At 35.4% G+C, this 20704-nt stretch overlaps 1 protein-coding gene across 18 annotated transcripts in view; it reads right to left on the reverse strand.

Annotated features, from left to right (window-relative positions):
* Positions 1-20704, reverse strand: part of CADPS2 (calcium dependent secretion activator 2) — a 252497-nt gene that overhangs the window by 110809 nt on the left and 120984 nt on the right. For all 18 annotated transcript variants that reach the window (XM_026868446.1, XM_026868444.1, XM_026868436.1 and 15 more), the window contains exons 8-10: positions 12830-12896; positions 6895-7003; positions 5545-5748 (exon numbers count right to left, since the gene is read on the reverse strand). In XM_026868446.1, coding sequence (XP_026724247.1) covers positions 5545-5748; positions 6895-7003; positions 12830-12896 — 380 coding nt within the window. The remainder of the gene's footprint in view (positions 1-5544; positions 5749-6894; positions 7004-12829; positions 12897-20704) is intronic.

Below are 20704 nucleotides of genomic sequence, written 5' to 3' on the forward strand. Positions count from 1 at the left end.
TTCCTTTCTTAATGGAACTTGTTCTCCTGCTTGCAAGTTGCCTCAAACTCACTGTTTCAGCTTCTATTTCCCTGTTACACTGTCTGTTTCAGGTTGTGTATTTTTTTCAGCTTTTGGAAAACTACCTTTTTTTTTTTTTTTTTTTTTTTTTTTTTTACATCGGGAACATTTTGACTCTTGATCATTGACCAGGGCTCCAAAGTGCTATACGCTTAGAAGCACAGGCCAAAGAGACAATCTATGCCCCAAGAACCTTGTAATTTAAATATCAGACAATGAAGTAACAGTTGGAGAGAAAATGGCAGAATATGAGAAAGCAGGTGGCCCATATGGCCTGACTGTCAGGCTGGGGATAGCACGCTATGGACTGCCAGTATTTTGCCAAAGGACAGATTTGAAGAAGATACCAGATAGTTTTTGTATGTTTCTGAGTAGCACAGGAGAAAACATAAAGGTGACTTACTAACTAAGGTGGTGGAGGCCAGTGTTAACCTTTTCTTTCCAAAAGGGAGATGGGGGTAGTTGGAGGCAAGCAGGAATGGAACATGAAGGGGGATGGGGGAACATGCAGGCAGGGTGGAGTTACTCCTCTCTTTCGGGGGCAAAGTGTATGATGGATATAAAGCTGCCAAACCTACTGAGAAAATGTCAAACGAAAAAGTATCTTTTTTCTGTTTGTTTCTAAAAGATTTAATTAATTGAACATACAGATACAAACATTTCAGGACTATTTTAAAAGCACTGCTTTACAGGAACATTACCAATTATTCCAAAACTGAGTAATGCCACCATACAGTTAAGCAGTGGTATTTCTTGTGTTTATGTATTATGACACTAGTACCTTAATATTAATCATAATCTGGTTTTCCCACAGAGTCTCTGATGTAGCCAGTTTGAAGATTGAGAGTGATACAAATAACATTTAAAAGAAATATGAAATTAAAAATTTATTCCCATATCATTAAACTATGCTAGAGAGAGAAACTTTATAGTGCCTATCATGAGTATATTCAAAGAGACTCAACACGTTAAATTTTCATGACTAATCCCAAACAACTTCTTCATTTGGCAAACTGCCTGCACTGTCTTCCTGATTACACAACACTGACTGCTCCACTTGGATGATTTAATTGTCCACAGAAGTTCCCTATGTGATACTCTTTTGGTCAGATAGATGCTTCATTTGGAAATGTCTTCAATGTTATCATTGAATTGATGTCTTGTAATACCAATGCATATCTGTGTATTTGAATCCCTTTGCTACTCCCTTGCTATTTAATAAACAGGATGTCATGTTTTTTCTATGGGCTCTAAACAGCATTTTTATGAAAACTGTTATAATTGGTCTCTGCAAAATCTCAATTATTTTCCTTTTGTGAGTTGTTTTGATAAGTGACATCATTCCAAAAGAGAGATGAGGAAAACTATACATCTCAGATCAAACGATTCCTCACCTAACTCAGTTTTCCAGTATCTATCTTCTCTCTTCTCTGCAAATATTTTCACAGAGACCATCTCTGAACTCATGGTGGTGTAGGATCAGAATGATGTTTGGCTTTGTGATTCTTCATTAAGACATGACAATCCCCTCATGTGCTGCTGTTACTCCTTTGTTACAACCAAGTTATTAACAGTGTTTATCACTTCAGCAGCTCTTCTAATTGTATGAATAGATCTCCTAATACATTCCTCATTAAGAAACGGAGAGCCTCCTGCACCTTTATATGACTCAGATGAATCTATTTTTAATTGGTGCTTTCTCTGAAACATTCATGTCCTTGGGGAACTTCTGTTTTTTTCTACAATCATGGATCCTTAAATACTCTGTCCTTTGCATTATAGCACGCTTATTCAGTATTGTGGAACTGAAGAGCAGTCTCTTTTTCTTGATCATTGTTGACTTGTCTTCACTTTTATTTTGGAGTCAGTTAATACTACAGAAGTGCAGTACCAAGTTGCTTTACTTAGAAATTAAGAGATTGGCTAGTATTAATTGTAGAAGTTGGACAGGTACAATAGTTTGATTCCAGTGCCACACTTAAATGTGTATTTGCCTCATTGGTAGTATAGAATATCAAGTTTCTTCTAAATGCAGTACATGAATGATCCTAAACTGCTATACAGAATCAACAAGAAGAGACTACACACTCAGATCAGTTAGAGATCTGTAGGGTGGCCTTTTGGAGTGCTGCTGCTGTGCACGTGCAAGAGCAACATTTCCATTTTCTGCATTTGTGATAACTGCTGTAAAGATCAGTAAGACCCTGGCTGTCGTCTTATAATCACGTCTAGGTTGGTGTTGGTTTTTTGTTTTGTTTTGTTTTGTTTTTTTTTCTGGAGTTCCTGATGTGTTTGTTTTGATCCAGCTCTGAGGTGGTTGTGTTTTGTTCACCTCACTTTAGGCACTCTTTTGTACAAGGAATTATCTTACATAGAGCACCAATAACTGCAAAAAATACAGCCTTTATTATACAAAAGGAATCTCTTACTCCTTCCTTTCTACTATTTTCTTTTATACAAAAGAAGCTCATGGTATAGATTACAGGAATAATTCTACCACAGCTTACCAAAACTCTTTCTTAAAGAGTTTTGAACTTGAGAATATAGAAAACAGTAGAGGCTTAGAAAATTTACATCATTTACACTTATCAATTGATTAAAAATATTAAATGTTTAATATTTTTGCCTTTGACAAGTTATCATTTTCAGTAAATAATGTAATGTTAACTTTGGAAAGTAGAATTTTGTCTACAAGGCCATGGAAAATGGAAATGTTAATATTTATTACTAGCAAAAAATTTACCTTACTACAGCTAGGTATGTGGCATAGTAATCATCATATGATGTTCTAATTTCTTTAATGACAACTTTCAGTTGTTTTTTTTTTATCTATCAAGAGAATTTCAGGATTAGAGAAGATATTTTATAAACAAAATATTTAAGAACATTGAAACATGTCTCCTGAAGTTGTTTTTTTCTCCACATCCAGCAGTTTAAAGGCATTTAAATTTTTTCAAGTTATTGAAAATGCTTTTCGTACATTTTATCAGGATGAGTGAGTTGAATTTATTTTCTTTTCAGAGGATGAGGAAGATGGGAACAGACTTTCAAGGCCTGAATATTATTAAATGACATTTGTTTTGCAAAGCTCTAGCTGGTTTTCTGCTTTCTGTATGTGGTGGGGGCATTATATGATATGCTTTTAAAATTAAAACAATGTGATCTTGTATTGGCTAGAAATGCTTACATGATGTATTAATTGAAGAATAAGCTACACAAAAAAAATAGTTCACAAATTCTCTGGTCATAACTGTATTTCTTAATACTAAAAATGTATCATAATAAAGAAAAAAATGGAAATTAATTTCACTTAATATATATAAACTAGCTCTCACATACTTGGTGTTATATCTTAATTAAAAATAAAATACTCAACTTCATGCAAACATTTGTCTAGGGGAAACAAAATGAATTTAGGAAACTGAACATATTTAAATCTGACAAAGGGTCAGCTATAGATTCTCTTTAGGACTAAAACTGTGCCCCAAGAAAATCATCATAGTATATGTAAATGAAGCAGGAGTCTTAGAAAATTATTTAAGGTTGTATCGGTAAACCCTAAGTCTTGCGGTTTCATAAAAACTCATTAATTTGATCATGCCCATTTCTTCCTCAAGTGCAAAAGACCGGATAATAAAATTTTCCTCATGTAAGCAGAACTGGAGACATTACAGAAATCAGTCAAACATTGATTCTTTCAAGACTAAACCTCACAGTAAATGAAATTTCACAAGTTACTGTGTTGAAAAGAATTCTATGAATTAATTACAAAAATGCCAGCATTGAAGTTTATTAAAACAAATGCCAATAATAATTTAACCATGGATTTTTGATTTATATACAGTTCAGTCATATCAGTTCGTGCAAGTTGCTACATAAGCATGCCAGAAAAATACATGATATTTTGAAGCTTTTGAGCCTTTAAAAAACTCCATTTTTTCCTGTAGTTTCCATCTAAGAACTGTAGTCTCCCTAACTAACTAAGATAATATCAACACATGTCAATCTTGGTTTTTTAATTCTTTACCACTAATTTTATGTCTGGAAACATAATTTCAATATATCCAAACTTGTACTTCTTTGTACCGTTTTTTTCTATAACTTTCCCTGCCCTGTAGTCAGTGTTTTTTATTTGCTTTAATTTTCATGTAAACACAGTGACTAAGAAGGGAAGCAATTCCTTGGCTACTGCTGACTGCAGTCACTTCTGTCCTTTCTAACTGATGCACACGAAGTAGAAACATTAGGAGGGGAACACAGTGAACTGCCAGTACTCAGCCCAGACCCAGGTAACGGGGAGGAGTTGAACAGAAGCACTTCTTGGCTGTTGCCCCACATTTGCTTTTGCAGTGTTACTTACATCCTACAAAATACTTCACCTTTACATCCCCCCTGATAAATGGTTATTTCACCGTTCCAAATTGTTTCATATTAGAAATTCAACATATGTCAGTGCTTTTGTGAGATTAAACTGTTTTTTTCAATGTTCTTGACAGCCCAGTCGGGATTTTACATAAGTGTTACTGAGTTTAACAAGAACATTTTACTGCCTTCTAATAGCAAAATGGTAAAAGATTGAATGGAAGTCTGTGAGACAGAGTGATAGCATGATTGACATAGGAGAATGGTTTTGGGTCAACATGCTATAGACTTCAGACATTAAACCAAGTTGAGTATAAAACATTTATCTCTTCTATCACTCCACATATACACATATATGATAATGTGGAAGGATTATTGCATGCAGTCACATGATGTTTTAAAAATTTGATGGCTATTACAAAAATCCTTGGATTGCACTCAGCCTCCAGAACAGAAAAATTATATGTTTCTTATGTGCAGATATCTAAATGACAGAATACATCCAAAGAGATTATATGAAAATTTCAAGATATGGTTAATTATGCCACCTACCTTTATTTTCTCTGAAACAATACTTTCCTCAAAGAAAGGTGAGGAAAACTTAAATGTGATTATTTTTTGAATTTTTTTTATATGTAGTTTAATATTACACTGAAGTGTGCAAAAATCCAAACAGTCCATCTAGTGCCTTTCACATCAATGTACTGTCTTCACAGCAATTTTAAAATGACTAATATATACAATGTACGATAAAATGACCTAAATCTATAAAATTCTGAGAAGATTGATGCTTTTATATTCAATACTACACTGCCTGGCTATTGAAAAATATAATGTAGACTAAACACCATCTCCATGGTAATATGTGGGTCAAATGTAATGAATATGAAGCTAATTGCCGTATTTTCATGGATTATAATAAAAATAATGACCTGTAAATCAGGATTTCCCTCGATGGTAATAATAATCTGAGTTAAAGAGGTTCTGACTAACAACAAACTTCTAGGCACATTTCCCTAGTGAATGAGTGCTGCTTAATTAAACTTTATTAAGGGAGCTGCTACATATTTTACCATCTAAAATCAAAACCAAAGCCACAAAAGAAAAAGAAAGCAAACTCACAAAGTGGGGATATATCTGTGCTGACAATTCCTCCTTTAGGATTCATCTTCTGAGCTTGACTTGCAGGAATAGGCTTATATGATTGACCTGTGGCTCTGTACATGGCTTGGACCCAGAGTATTCTATCTTGCTCATCATCACTGGCAAATATCACGGTATCACCTTCTTTGACAGCATTGAAAAACATTCGACCACCCTGAAGACCTGGAGCAGGAAGTAGGAAGGTAATCTTACTAAATACAAGTTACTTTGAGATCACTTTATTACTATTAATGTTTATTACATTATTGGTTTTCCTCTGTGTATGTGTGTGGGGAGTTGGGTGTTAAAACATTTTACATGTGTTTATGACCTAGAAATATGATAAAGTCTAGAGCTATAATGATCAAATGGTAATACATGGAAGTTACAGGAGAAAATATTTCCATAATACCATTTCCAATTCAATTCCAATTTATTTCTTATTCATCTTCTCTTCATCATATGCTATTTTGCATTTCTCTAACATATCCTCCTTCTTGGCATCATTTTCTTAACTGTAACCCCTCATCAACTTTATCTCTTCTTGAACAGAGGCAACTCCATACCTCTTACCAGTGTTGCTCCTCCTTCTTTGTCCCTTTTTTTCATTCCAGTGTTTTGTTCTGAGAGTACATAACCAGAACAGCACATAACACTCGAACGTGTCTGCACTGAGGAATTTTTAATAACAACATTGTTTTGGCTTTCCAAACACCTTCTGAATATTGTTTGCATTCTCAATTATTTTAAACATTAGGCCAATGCTTCCCAAGATCAGTCTTCCAGCATCTTAGAAGCTATATTCATAATAAGTCAATAAGTCAAATTCATAACGGTCCACTGTGTAGGTAGAGTAGAACTGTTTCTCCACATGTGTAACTTTGATTTCCTTCTGCCATTTTAATACTGACTTGTGCAGATTTTTCTGATATCCTCAAATTTATTTTTGATCACTCTAAGTAATTTGTGTTTGGCAAGCACTGTCATCATTCACCTTCTTTTCGAAATCATTCATGAATATACTTCACAGTACACTGCCACATGACTCCACCATCAAAAATAGAGAGAAATGGGAAAGAGTGACTAGAATTAATAATTATTTCCTTGTATCATATGTGGTCTTACAATGTTTTAGGCAACCTTAGTGTAAGTTTACTGTTCATTCTTCTTAAAACAAGATTCTTTCTAAAAGCATGATTCTTCACACCAGAAAATCCTAGTGGAATAATTGCCAAAGAACCTTGGGGTATTTTGCTGCTAGATCAAAACGACCAAATTGAATCAGCTGTTTTACACAAACATATCATACTTCAAAATCATGAAAAGTACCTGTGTGAGGAGCTGTATAATCCACAGTGTATCCTTCGAGCTGCATCAGTTCCTGAGGCTCAGATTTCTTTTCTCTGTAACTGCACATCGCAAATGTGTATTGGCTAACCTGAATAAGAAAGGACTTCTTAATTCCTGAATTCCATTCCAGAATTGTATAACACATGTACTATAGTCTAAATTAGCTTTCAGTTGTGCTGAAGAAACAAACCCCATTGTACAGTGTAAAACTTTGCATCCTTTTCCCTTCATACTAAAAAGAACGGAGGGAAAAAAAAAGCCATAAACACATCTCTCTGAAGTTTCCTGGAATACAATGTTATTTTGGCTGTTGCTTTATGAAAAATTGAAAGGAAGCAAATTAGGTTCTTGTAGAGAAAACACTTAGTGCTGTGGTATTGACCAAACTCAGTCTACTGTGTGAGAAAAAAAGTCCCGTAATCCAAAAAGCTTGAAGAAAAGAACTTTTATGTATAAAAGTACTGTTTGCAGAAGGAGTGACAAATGTAGCTGTAAACATGAAAACATAATCTGGCCAATTACAGTTAAAGATGGTAAGTACTAGAACCTTCAGTTTGATTTCATAGTCTAATTTCTGCATGATAGTCTATTTTCTGCATCTTTTGCACCTGTGTTCACACCCATCTGCAGGTTGCTTGGCTCACTGGACACCGTACTGTGTAGGCCAAGCAGCTTGCAGCTGGCATGAACAACATCAGTTGCTTCTCATCAAGTATAATTATTAAAAAAAAACCTAAAGAAGGGAATCTGTCACCATGAGGCTTCAGACTCACTAGAAACAATAGAAAGTGATAAGGAGACCTGAGGAATAAGTGACTGGAGAGATAAAGAAAGGAATATAACAGCTGGGAGAGGAAAAGCAATCACTGAAACAAAACTGAGATGTTCCCACCCTTAAATGAAGAGCTGGAAAGACTATAAAAGGTGACTAGAAGAAAGAGCCTGTGAATCTGTGAACATCTGAAACTTAAGGGAACTGAATTTACATGGGCCTCTGAAACTCTCATCTCCAAGGACTGGATACCAGGCCAAATGACTTGTTTTGAACGATAATATAATTTGTTAGATCTGTAAAGTTATGCAAGCATCTAAGGACAGGCAAGGAGCTGTCTGATAGACAAAGGACAGTCTTTATTGCAGTTGCTGACTGCTCAGCTAAATTGTTACCTAGATTTATTGCTTTGGCTACAACTCCAGGAATGATAATTTTTGAAGTAAAATTTTGACAACTGATTTCAGTTTCATTCATATATTCATCGGTGTTGTACCTGTACACCACTCCACCTCAAAGTCTTCAAGTTGAAAGAATTCAACTGCTATTGACAAAAGATTTTTCACTCTTTGTAAAAGATTGATATTTTTGGAAAATAAGGATATATATAATCTGCATAATGCTCAAAAAATACTTAATTATTTTAAGTATTTGGGGTTTTCTGAAGCAGGGTTATGCTGTGCTATGTGCATGCAGTGTGTGGTGACTGAACATCCTCTGACACAGCGTGTACAACAAGCAAAAGGAACAAGCATAATATCCCTCTCTGCAGAATTGCCATCAGGCCTTGAACACTGAACTGGTGTCTCCAGAACCACAGCAGAAGTCTACGGGTGAGAGAAATTAAACATAAGTATTCCAGTTTAATGAATACGTTAGTTAAGTGAAGGCAGTTTTATAGGAGATAAGAATTTGAGACACACTGTCAGTCAACTAAAACTCAGTGCCAGCTTTCCACATCAAATTTAGTATATTCACTTAAGTACCAATGAGAGCTAAATATAAATAAACACAAAAACCAGTCTAGCCCATCACTTCCAGAAATTCAGATTTTCAGGCTAAAAGGGACTATTACAACCAGCCAGTCTGTCCTCCAGCATGACATACAGGACAGAATTTAACCTCACTGTTTGTGTACTGAGCCCATAGCTTTGTTTTCATTTATGCTATGTTATGCTGGGGCATGGGATGATGGCCCTGGGAGGCTGAAATGGGGTCCTCGGCTGTGGGCAGGGTGGGGAGGCCCTGGAGGGGCTGGGCAAGGACAGTTGGGGCTGGTGGTCCCCTCGGGCCCTGACACAGGGCTCAGCCCCTATGCCATGTCATCTGCTCTAGGCCCAAAAGAAATATCACCTTGCCGCGATCGAGGGATGGGACACAGCTTGATGCAATCCCACATCACCTCTGTTACAACCTGGTATTTCCTTGTTTATATTCCCAAGAACCATATTTTCTCTCATGCACAAGCACAGAGGGAGCTGTTTGGTTAGTCCCACACCTGTAAATCCTTTGCAGTTAGCATTGTATTTCATGAGAACTCCCTCCTTTTCTTATAAACTGAATGTATAGATCTAACTTCCGATACCTGGCACTACAGTAAAAACATTTTTCAAATTGTTCGATTTTTTTAAATGAAATAACCTTGCAAGCACCCACACCATGCACATATGAAAACAACCCCGTATAATCACACTGTACAGACAAACTGAGTCATCAAAAAGGAAGCTCACAGAACTAATCATGGAAATGCACAGGATGCTTGTTTTTTTCAGATTTTTTCAGCCACTATATGTTTTTGAAGATAAGCTTGTGGAAGATCTGAACTATGTGTCTGTTCATTTTCAACCTCACCTCTATAACAAGACAGAGATTATAATGCTGCTGATTTTACTTTGTCAAACGTATTTGAAATGCATTATCTTATTTTAAAGGAACAATTTATTAAATGATATTCATGTCACAATCAGCCTTACACTTCATCATGTTGTTGAAAATCAGACATTTAAAAGTCTTTCTACCAAAGAAGCAAATAGAAAAACTCCAGAAAAGTTTGCTAGGGAAAAAGAGTCTCAACAAAATAAAGAAATACAGAACTTGACTCATTTGTTTATATTCACAATCTTATAAACTCTTTTCCTTATGGTTATTGGTGTCTGCTGCCAGCTATTACAGAAAGAACCACCAGAACAATTTGACATTACACTTTTTAATACAGAACTATGCCTGGGTTGAAGTGTATTATTAGAAGTTAAAGAAGCTGTAGGTAGTCTTTCTTTAGAATTCAGCAAATTAGTATCAATGCTTCATGGAATAATAAGTACTTAAAAGTCAGAACTATGTACAACACATTCTCAGACAAAACCAGAATGAAGCCACCTTCTTAAATAGTAATTCTTGACAGAATAAAAGGCAATCCTCTTCCTACAACTGCATTTACCTGAATTTCATAATTTTCCAGAAGTCCAAACACCTGACTACCAGCTGTTCTACTTACACTGCAACAAAGTGGAAAACCAACAACCTATGCATGCATGACAGATAGGCATAGAGATGTAGACACGACTTATGAGCTGTGTCACTAGAGGATGTCCCCATGGGGCAGAAAGAGCCTGTTTTAATATGTGGGAGGAATTGTTACTGCAAACCTGGAGGCTGACTCTGTGGTCCCTGCTACAGGGAATCACTGAGCAGCCCTCTTCAGGAGTTCAGCAGCAAGAATTACCCTGTGTGGTTGGCATGTTTAAAAAAAATAAATTAAAAATCCATGAAAAAAACCCCTGACTTTTCAAACACTATAACAGATAAAATTAAAATGACAGCAGTGAATCTGCATTCAGATTATTGGAGGAAAATATTATCAGACAGCAAATGAAGTAAAACACAGCATGTCCAGCTGAGGCTTTTTACCTAATATGTTATATGTCCCCGTTTCTAGCTTGAAATGAATAACCTTTTAGAGAAGTGACTGGATTGTACAAGGAAGAAAAGCAAATATAATGAAGAGGTTAAAATTTCCAGACTTTATAACCTTTCTATAACATTGAGCTGTTCTTTCAGAAACCACTAACAACTTCTAATAGGTGTAGCAATAATGAAAGTATACATTACTCTCATCACGCACCTGGAAAACCAACATTATTAATCTAATTTCACATCTGAGTTAAATTTCCAAAGCATGTGTAAATCATACTGATGTGCTCTGTCTTAGAATTGAATTTCATGCCCTTAATATTTTACTAATGTAAGCTAAAAGCTAATCTATAGAGGATGACTCATCAATATGTCAATAATATATCAATACAGCAGACTGATATTCATTACTTAATGCTTATTTCACACATATTGACTTCAGTTTATTGTTGGTGTATGTATCATGGTTGAACTATATAAATGAGTCAGAGTTGTCTGGATAGTAAATATTGATTTAACATGGTATTTTTTTATATATCCTTTTTGTATTGATAGCTGCTTTAAAATGAAATAGATGTCTAAATCCTACCACAGGAAAATTCCTGTAATATTCTCCTCCAGTATTTGAATTTCAGCATAGAAAGTAGAAGATAGTTAAATTAAAATTAACTTGGCCAGAATAAACTGGTCTCCCAGATGGCTCCATATCACATTCACATAAAGACTATGCGTCTCTTAGGTGCACACTTTGAAACTTAGATGACACCTGTGGCTTAGAGGAAGAGAATAAGGTCTTTCTTTTTGTGAAAGGGGGGATGTAAAGTAGGAGGAGTGTTAAAGGAAAACATGAAGGACAAGGGAGCATCTAGCCTTTTTTTTTTCCCTGTAACTTTTAAGTTATTTTCCCTTCACATCCATGACAACAAAAATCCTATATAGAGATCTTCTCAACCTTTACAAATCTTAATAAAGCCACAAAAAGTCCTCATCTCTTCACAGAGGACCTTGGTAAAAACAGAATCCAAATTAATTCAGTAGACTTTCCATAAGATCCTCTTCAACCTTACAACCATTACTTACTGATTATCAATACTCAAGACAATTTCTATTGAAGTCAGGGAGAACATTGTGCTGAGATCAAGCTTAGCAAGAATAATATGCAAATACTCCCATATTTTAACTTTATAAAGACCTTGTTCAGGATTTTTCTTTTCATCCTTACAATTTTCATCCTTACAATTTTTAGGAGTGGGAGAAGATGAAGTCAGTGTGACTGACAGAGTGGTAGAGAAAGCAATCAGGCTTTCTGTAAATAGTTTTAGAAACTTTATTGTTAAAAAAGGCCTCGTTAACAGGCTTCATCCATTGTATGATGTTTATTGAGACTCACACTTTAACAGTTTGTTGTTAACAAAACAAAGGACACAGAAGAATAGTGTTTTCTGATCTGACTCAGAAGAACATCAAATTTGTAACTGCAATCTGAAGGCAAGCACAAACAGAAAATAATGAGTTTCCCCAAGACTTACCAAAATCATTCATTTCTCAGTTTTGACCACTCAAAATCTACTTTTCTATTCCTATGCTATTAATCTCATGTTAATGTCATCATTCATTAGCATGTTCTTAGCACTTACAGTTCTAGGTGCAGACAAAAAGCTATGAAATATCAGTCACACATTTCTGAGGCCAAGGACAATTGCTACACTAGATTTTCTGTAAAAACTACATCATTTTACCCAATTTAATATGGCAAGGAAGAACAAAAAATAGCATTATTCAAAAAATATTTACAAAGAAGTTCTTAATAGTAACTACTGTTGCTTTAATTTTAAAGGCAGGAAATCTTTTTGAGATAGAGTAAATTAAAGTGTAAGTGCAAACCACTTTGTGAAATACAACTTTATGTTAAATCAAGTGCTGCTAGAAAGCTGTTAACAGAATGTTTCAAGGTCACAACAATTTAATTCAGAAATTTCTAGGTTTCAGCTGAAACATTGCTTAGTGTAGGGACTCATTTATATATGTGTAAAACTCAGACACTTTTCTGTTTACTACATATGTAAATTTTTTTAAAAAATATCCTGGACGTCTATATGCTGTAAGAAGCTTGGAGTAGTGATGCATATGTTGCCTGAAGACACTAATTTACTAATGGCCCTAGAAACCATACATAAGAAAATTGATAGTCTAAGAGCACTTTTAAATGAAATTTCATGTCAGACTACTAACCTGAACAAGAACAAAGTAGCGTTTTTTCCACCGTTTCCAAACCTTCTGTCCTAGAGCGTACAAATATCTGTAAAGGAAAAAATAAAGGGAATGTTTTTTTCCATTAATAAGAAGCATGATATTAGGAGGACCCAATACATATGAATATATTCATTTGTTCTACCTACTAAGATGCTTTCTCAGTGTTGTCATGTCTAAAAAGTTATTTTGTCTTCTATGTACTCAGACCATAAAAATGCATATATATTTCTTTTCACTCAAAATAAGTCAAGAAGCAGAAACAAAAGATCTCATGCTTGAGAAGACTAACCTGCTTAACATTTATATTTCACCAACTGCATATGAAAATACAAAAAAGTGGAACATTTTGACTACATAGAAATACTGAATGTTAGAAAAGCTAAACTCCCCAACATATTTTATCCCATTTGGTTTCCATAGAGTTGATAGTGTTTCTCTAGTCTGTGAGAAGTCAGTCTCAATATCAGCTTGGGAAATGCTCAAATAACAAAATGCCAGCAGACATGTAAGACTAAATTTTTTTTCCAGAGTAAAATAATCTAATGTCCCAAACAGAAGCACTTCACTATAAAGACTCTTAGATTACAAAAAACTCCTTGTCATCTGGGCAGTTTCAAGGCTTTGAATCAGATGATGTAATCAGGAATATCAACTAGTGAGATGACAAAACCACTGGTGTTGATACTGTTTGGTGGCAGAGGAAGCACCATCATTACACAAGAAGCTGCAGCAGGTTTTATGGCATTATAGTGACACTTTTTTCTGTCACTCTAGTTATGTTGCACTGTTGTGGATGTTGTAATTAAGAGCCTACAAGTGGTAGGGAACTGCTGCTTAAATCCTGACAGGAGAGCAAAATATTACCTATGAGATGTCCCTTTTGGCTGGCTAGTTTCTCTCAAGCACATGTAGTACATCAAGGTGGGTCAATTGCAGAACAAAGATCCAAATTGTTCAGACCAATGAGTGCTGGCTTCACAGGGCACTCTCCAGAGGATGCTGGCACATATACTTTGGAGAAGTTATAATAACTAGGATCAGAGATGGTTGGTTGGATGATTGGTAGATGGACAGGTGCCTTTATGGTAACAGGATTAAGTCTGTTGCCCTCTATTTTCTGATCACTTCTGGGGCTTTGTTGCCTGCTCGTTTTTAACTCAGTCAAAATCAGAACAAAGAACCAAGATCTCATGTTGAACAGGCAAGATACAAGCAAAACCTTTTTTCCACCTGTCCTGGGCATACACTCAAGCACATTCTTTCCCACTTTAGGTATCACAAAGGACAGATTTTTGTCTAACATTAATGTTCAGCATAATGCTTACTAACTGTTGTGGTTTGTCAGATTATGAAGTGGCTCCCTCATTACTATGATAACAATATCTTGCACTTCTTCAACTCCCGCTACACCTGTGTTGAAGCTCTGCCTTGCTTTTTATTTGTATGAGAGAGAGGACAACTGGCTTTGTGTACATGATTACCAGCTGATGTAGCCTTCTTTGAATAGCTCAGATCCTACCCCACTCTTTTAACTTCTTAATTCTGTGATTATTATAATTTGAATAAAAAAAGGAGAGGAGTAAGTGTTATATCAGAAAGGGTACAAAAAAAGGACCTACTAGGGTTTATTTGAAAGTTTTTAATGTTTTGCAACTAAGGAAGCATTTACCTCACAGAGTGATAGACGCATATTCCACCCCCACCCCCACCCCCCAAAAAAAATATGAACTATTTTGCTTCTCATATCTGTTTCAAAAGAACCACGCATGTTCCCCTAAATTAGAGCATTTACTTTCCCCAAAGCACACCACATTGCTATTGCCCCATTAATCTCTTTACTACTGCTATAGGGTGGAGGGGGCATGACTGATGAACCTCACTCAGCCTGGATGATTAATGACTCAGGGGGAGAAAAGTAAATGGGTCCACAGGTGGTCTTTGGGCACTCTCAGTCCTAAACCTGCCCTGTTCTTCACAGTGACTGCCACTGCATCCCTCAGAATATCGTGTAGGTTTCTCTGATGTATTTTGGAGGACAACTGCCCCATGGACTGCGAAGACCAACTGAGAATACACAGTCCTCAAATGCTACAGTATAAAGATAACCTGACCATGTTTCCATTCCCTTGTCATGTCTTAAGTGACTTGTAAAGGAGCCATAGATTCTTCTTGCTCGAGAGTAATCCCAGCATCATCATCAGCAAGTAATCCTGGTATCATCAGTGGAAGTGTCTTTACATTCTAACAGAAATGGCAGAAAATGAGTAACCCAACCTTACAAACACCAGGATTAATCCATTATTTTTCATTGTTAAATGATCCTGGTATAGAAAGATGCTTTTAAAATAAGAGATCTTAAAAGAATATTTGCTATCAGATAAAAGGTTGGTTGCTTTTTAAATTATTTTTCATGTCATATATACCACATAAGGTCCTGCAGTGCAGGGAGAACTATCACAAGTTACAGTAAATTCAAAATTATACAATAGGAAAGCATACAAAAAATAAATTAAATAGCAACATACACTTTTTATTTCTCATATAAATCACTTCCAAATAAGGCGTTAAGTAAAAGCTTCCTTGGAAAGTAAACGAGTGGAATATTAACTACCTAACTTTAAAATCCGCTGGTTTTATATAAGATTAGGTAACAAAGAAAATTCATAACACAAAGCTGGGGTTTAGTACAGAAGTGCAAAGCCTTATGTTACTTGGTTTTACAAATCACTATAAACACACAGTTATAATCTTATGTTATTAATCCCTCTTCCAGTGCCATTTCTAATAGTGACAGGTTTCGTCTAATGTAGAAAGTTTCAGCCATTTGCAAGGGATATATCCTGTGCTCATCTTAAGCGTGAATGCTCCTGAAAGATGAGATTAACACTCAAGAGTCTAACATTTATATCCAGAAGGAGCCAAACATCCAAGACTCCTACAATCATCTTTGAACTTCCTCTTTCCCATCTATTTTCCATTGAAAAAAAATGGGAAACAAAGGACCTAAGAATCTTGTTAAATTTGGACAATAATATCTACAATTTGTAGAAACTGCAGTTGATGTCTAGAACAGAAACAGCCTATAAAAGTCACTTTCCAGAATTAAATTACACTTGGGTTTCACAACTGGAGCAGAGAATTAATAGGCTAACAGATTCAGAAGTGAAACAAGTCCTAGAGCTAAATTGAAGAATGTTTTATTTTTAAGGTGGGGAAGAGCATAATTTTTCAGGGATCTCAGGTAAATGTCATAAATCACAGCAGACCCTCACAGTTACCAACTCCCATAGCTGCAGCCTGCTATTTCTCTACCCATATGTGTATCTGTATTAATCTATAAGCCCCTCTCACTCTCTCCAGCCAAAAGAAATGTGCACAAGATGCATAGCGATAATCGTTCAGACTATTTTAAACACCCTCAGCAGCAAGAAACACACAACAGCCGTTCCTTCAAACACTGTACCTTTCTTTGGGTAAAATACTCTGCATAATACAAAGAAGCAACTGATATTCACAATTAGTCAATTTCATACTTCTAAAAATTAACCACACCATTTGCTACAATTTTTCTCACTCTAATTTGGGTTCCAGAGTTGGGATAATCTAAAATAATTATTGAATTATTACAGTTCAGCCATACAATGAGAAGATACTGAAATAGTTCCCCTATCCCCAGTATCTCAGCACTGAAATAGTAATTGCTTATAATTAAATAGATTTATTTTGACTTCTCTTTAAGATCATGTTTTGAGTGTGTTTAATGAGTAGGCTGACAAGAAGTTAGGAATGGTTGCCACCTTCTGATGTACATAGAAACAGATAGAGATGCCAGACTTTTATTCAGAAAAAAATACATTAATAAGGTATATATATACATAAATTCTATATCTGTATATATGCACATTAGAAAGCATATTTATAGTTAGTATGTATATGCTTGTCTGAGTCCTTCAGTCTTTTATATTATTCACATTATTTCCAGTAACGTAAGACTAACACATCTGCTTTTGTACAGCACATAGAAAATAGGACCTTAATGTTGAGTCATTAAGTGCTACCCCAATGTAAAGATTTCTTAACACAGTTTTGGAGTAATATGAAAAGGCAACCAAGTGTACAAACCATGCTGAGAGTTTTGCTCTTAAAAACAGATCTACAATTTTCTTTTCTTCAACATTATCTAACACTGATTTCTTTCTCTTCACTCACTCCCAAACTAAAAGGCAAAAATCAGATTTGTATGAAGTCACAGATTTACCTGATTATACCTCACAATGCTTACAATATAGTAGAAAACTCTAAAATTTAAGGTTTATTTTCCAGGGAAATAAATAAACCCACAAGAAATTACATTTCCACTACAAACCACAGAAACACTCGGATAAAAGTGTTTTAAACACCACTCTGTCTCAGTATAATTTTCTCCTCCATAAATATAATAAAAAAATGAAAAAAAAAGTCTGACCATCACACTATTTTAAATATATAAAGGTTGAATATTTTTCAAAATGCATTTCCTAGTGCTACAAAAATACAAAACCATATCGCTAAACATTATAGTTCAGTTTCAATTACGTGATAGCATAGACAGGAATGAAGATAGCAGCTTATTTGCTCTAAATCCAAGCTGCAAGAGCGCAGGGTTCTACTTTTTGATGAAAAAATCTGCACTAATGAATAGCTGAAAAACATAAACGAGTGTGGAATACCAGAGCTATTCACTGCTGGAGAAATGTGAAAGGACTTACTACTTCTACAGAGATCATTTTTAGACTGGCCTTTTTATTCTAAGGAATGAAGCAATCTATCTACATCTTGAATGATAAAATTCTCTCCTTGTAAAAGGCTTCATTTATCACAAACAATGAAAAAAATATAGAAAGAAAAATCAATACATGTAGCAGTTTAGTCCAGCAAAGGCCCTTCTTAAAGAGAAACCTCAGTCAAGGTTGAAAGAGCAATTAATGCAGTCTGAAAAATCTGGGCCACTCTGATAGAGTTCGGTTAACATGTGGCAGAAGTAATCATCCACTTGTGAAAATGATTTTCAGTTCATTCTCAAACACCTTTCAGACACTCATGATCCCATTTAACTGACAACAATACAGGCTATCTGTGGGCATCATTGCATTTGCTGTGAGAGCCAATGGGGACCAAATGCCCACAGGCACTTTCAGTCATCCCTGCACACTTGCATAAAAGGAATCTTCCTTGCATCGCATTCCTTCTTTTATTTAGCCCCTCAAGATTAAGCCATTTTTTTGTCTTCAGTTGAGGAAGAGAGAGAAAACTGATTCAAGACAACAATATGACTTGGGTCATAAGAAACCGAGCTGTAAACATTCTCGGATTCATTTTAGTACTCTTCGCGCTCTTGAGAAAGAGAACTAAATAAGCCTTCAACAGATGGAATGAAAAAATCAGCTTAAACTTCTGCTTTAATTATGCCTGCTAAGGATAAAGAAATGTTGAACAATGTCAAGTAATACAAACATCACAGCCACAGAAAATGGTTCCATTCATTCCAATGAGCAAGATACTCATAATAGGAATAGGAAAATGTGTTTTTTTTCCCCACTAAACACATTTCACTTACAGTATAAATGGTTATTGGTATGATGGAAGATCAGATATCCCTAGATTCTTTAACAGTGGTATCTTACTGCACTCCAGAGCGCTTCAACATTTGTGAATATGCATGCCACTACTTATGAAATCTGTGAAGTAACTGCAATGGCAACTTGAGAATTATTAATCCAATTTATGTCATATCACGAAACCTATTTGGTATGTAAACTGGGAGTGTTTGTCAAGACAGAAAAACATCCTTTAGCCTTGAGCGAATTCCAGGCAACAAAAGAATGAAATCCTTCAGATGCAACATAAATGTAGAAAGTGCTCTGTTTCTAATATATATCTAATTTTAATGCAAACAGCACAACTGCAAAACATCTGGTTGTGAGGAGCAGACAGCCACTCTGTGCTTTTTGATGCAGCTTCCTTTGGACTGCTCTAGCCTGAACCATGGACCAAATAGCTACCAGTGGTTGAACACCTGGAGCTCATCTCTTAGTTTAATTTCCTCTAAAATTGTAATAGCCTGTGAACACAAACTGTTCCGTGATGTGCAACAAAACAAAGCACAGTAAGCAAGAACAACTAAGAGATTGTTTTTAAAAGTGAAAATCTGAATTTAAATGCTAATGTTCATGTAGTAGAAAAAGTTTCAATTGCACTGTTCTCCCTTGAGCATCCAATTTGGCTGTGGAAACAGTTCTTTACATTGCCAGACCTTAAATCAACTCAGAAGCATCCTGAGCACCCAGAAGCATCCAGCCTAGACATCTCTCCATTCCACTAGAAGCACATGACACTGCAGTCAGAAAAACTGATGACACTTTTTCCAGCCAGGCAGTGATATTATTTGTTACCATAAAGCCTAAATGGCCGAGGACCTGTTAATATGAAAAATCTACTTCTGTTTCTAGGTCATACGCTGCCACTGATGGAATCAGTCAAAACACCCTGCTCAGTGTCACACTGGTATAAAACAAATCAATGAACTAAGCTGCCATCTGAAGCAAATACAATTCTGGAGTCCCAGTGTTGAAAATAGCCCACTTTTGGGAAGAGTGACAGAGACTAAGTAAGATCAGTGAAGTCTTTTAGGAATTATATTTGGCATTGGTAATCTATGGCTGGTTATAGATTTCACTGTTTAGAAAGCTATTTCTTAAGTGATATAACTTTAATCTTCTAAAGAATACAGACCTCAGCAGAGCTTTTTTTTTTTTTTTAATAATAAAACATATAAGCAGAACAAGATGCATACATTTCCACCCTAAAAACTGTCAAAGTATTTTCATAACATTTGTTGTCATCATCACTAGTATGTTTTTTTAAAGTCCTTATGAATTAGTATAAAGAGGTATATTTGATCCAGCAAGCCATAAGGAAATGTTATAGCTGGTACCCCTATATGTGATTTCAAATGAAGTACAGAAATTATGATCATGAATTAGTCTAGTACTTTCCTTCAATTTATACACACAGAAGATGTTTATTCAGAATATGATGTTTTAAAACATTTTTTAAAAATTATTGACAGCTAGATTTTTAAAAAATCCCTAAAATAATCAAATAAACCCACTACTTTAAAATATCACTCAAGTTTTGAAACAAATCATTTTAACAAGTCCTAACTTACCTATCATTATTTTCTTAATATGAACATTGTTTGACAATTGAGTAGTGCTTTATAAACTTCAAGTAATTACTCCTCACATGTCCAGTGAGGGAGGTTAGCATTATTACATTAGCTTCTGTGGGAGTAAAACCGAAGCAGAGAAAAGCAAGAACGGTTCAGAACCTGAGGTCCTAGCACAGCAGAAGAAACATTCAGGAGAGCCTCAGACCAGTCCTTATATTCCAGACACTGGAAAGTGCATTTCAGAAGCCTGTAAAGCTGTTCAGCCTTTTTACTCTATATGTTAAAACATGCAAATTGGGCATGAATTAAAAAAAAAAAAAGTTTCAAAGGGAAACAGCAAATTAAATATGTTTGTCTTTGCAACTCCACTATTCCACTTTCAGTAACCATGTTTCCTTTGTATTTTGTATGGATCCAGTATGCAGGGCATATTTCATCTTCAGAGCTTGGCAAATTATGCTTTGGAAGTGCTCTTCTGTCTCCATTGGCTAAACCAGACTGCTACAGGGCCAAGACTCTAAACAGGCATTGAAGTTAGCTGCCTGAAAATATATGACATGAAGGAGGCTTTCTGTACCTAGGCATCATGAAAAGTAAATGGAAAATGTTTGTTCTTTCAAGTCTGACAAAAAGTACTCATTCTA

Source organism: Athene cunicularia (assembly GCF_003259725.1).
Source record: "Athene cunicularia isolate RWA chromosome 1 unlocalized genomic scaffold, athCun1 chr1_part2, whole genome shotgun sequence".
NCBI classification, from domain to species: Eukaryota; Metazoa; Chordata; class Aves; order Strigiformes; family Strigidae; genus Athene; species Athene cunicularia.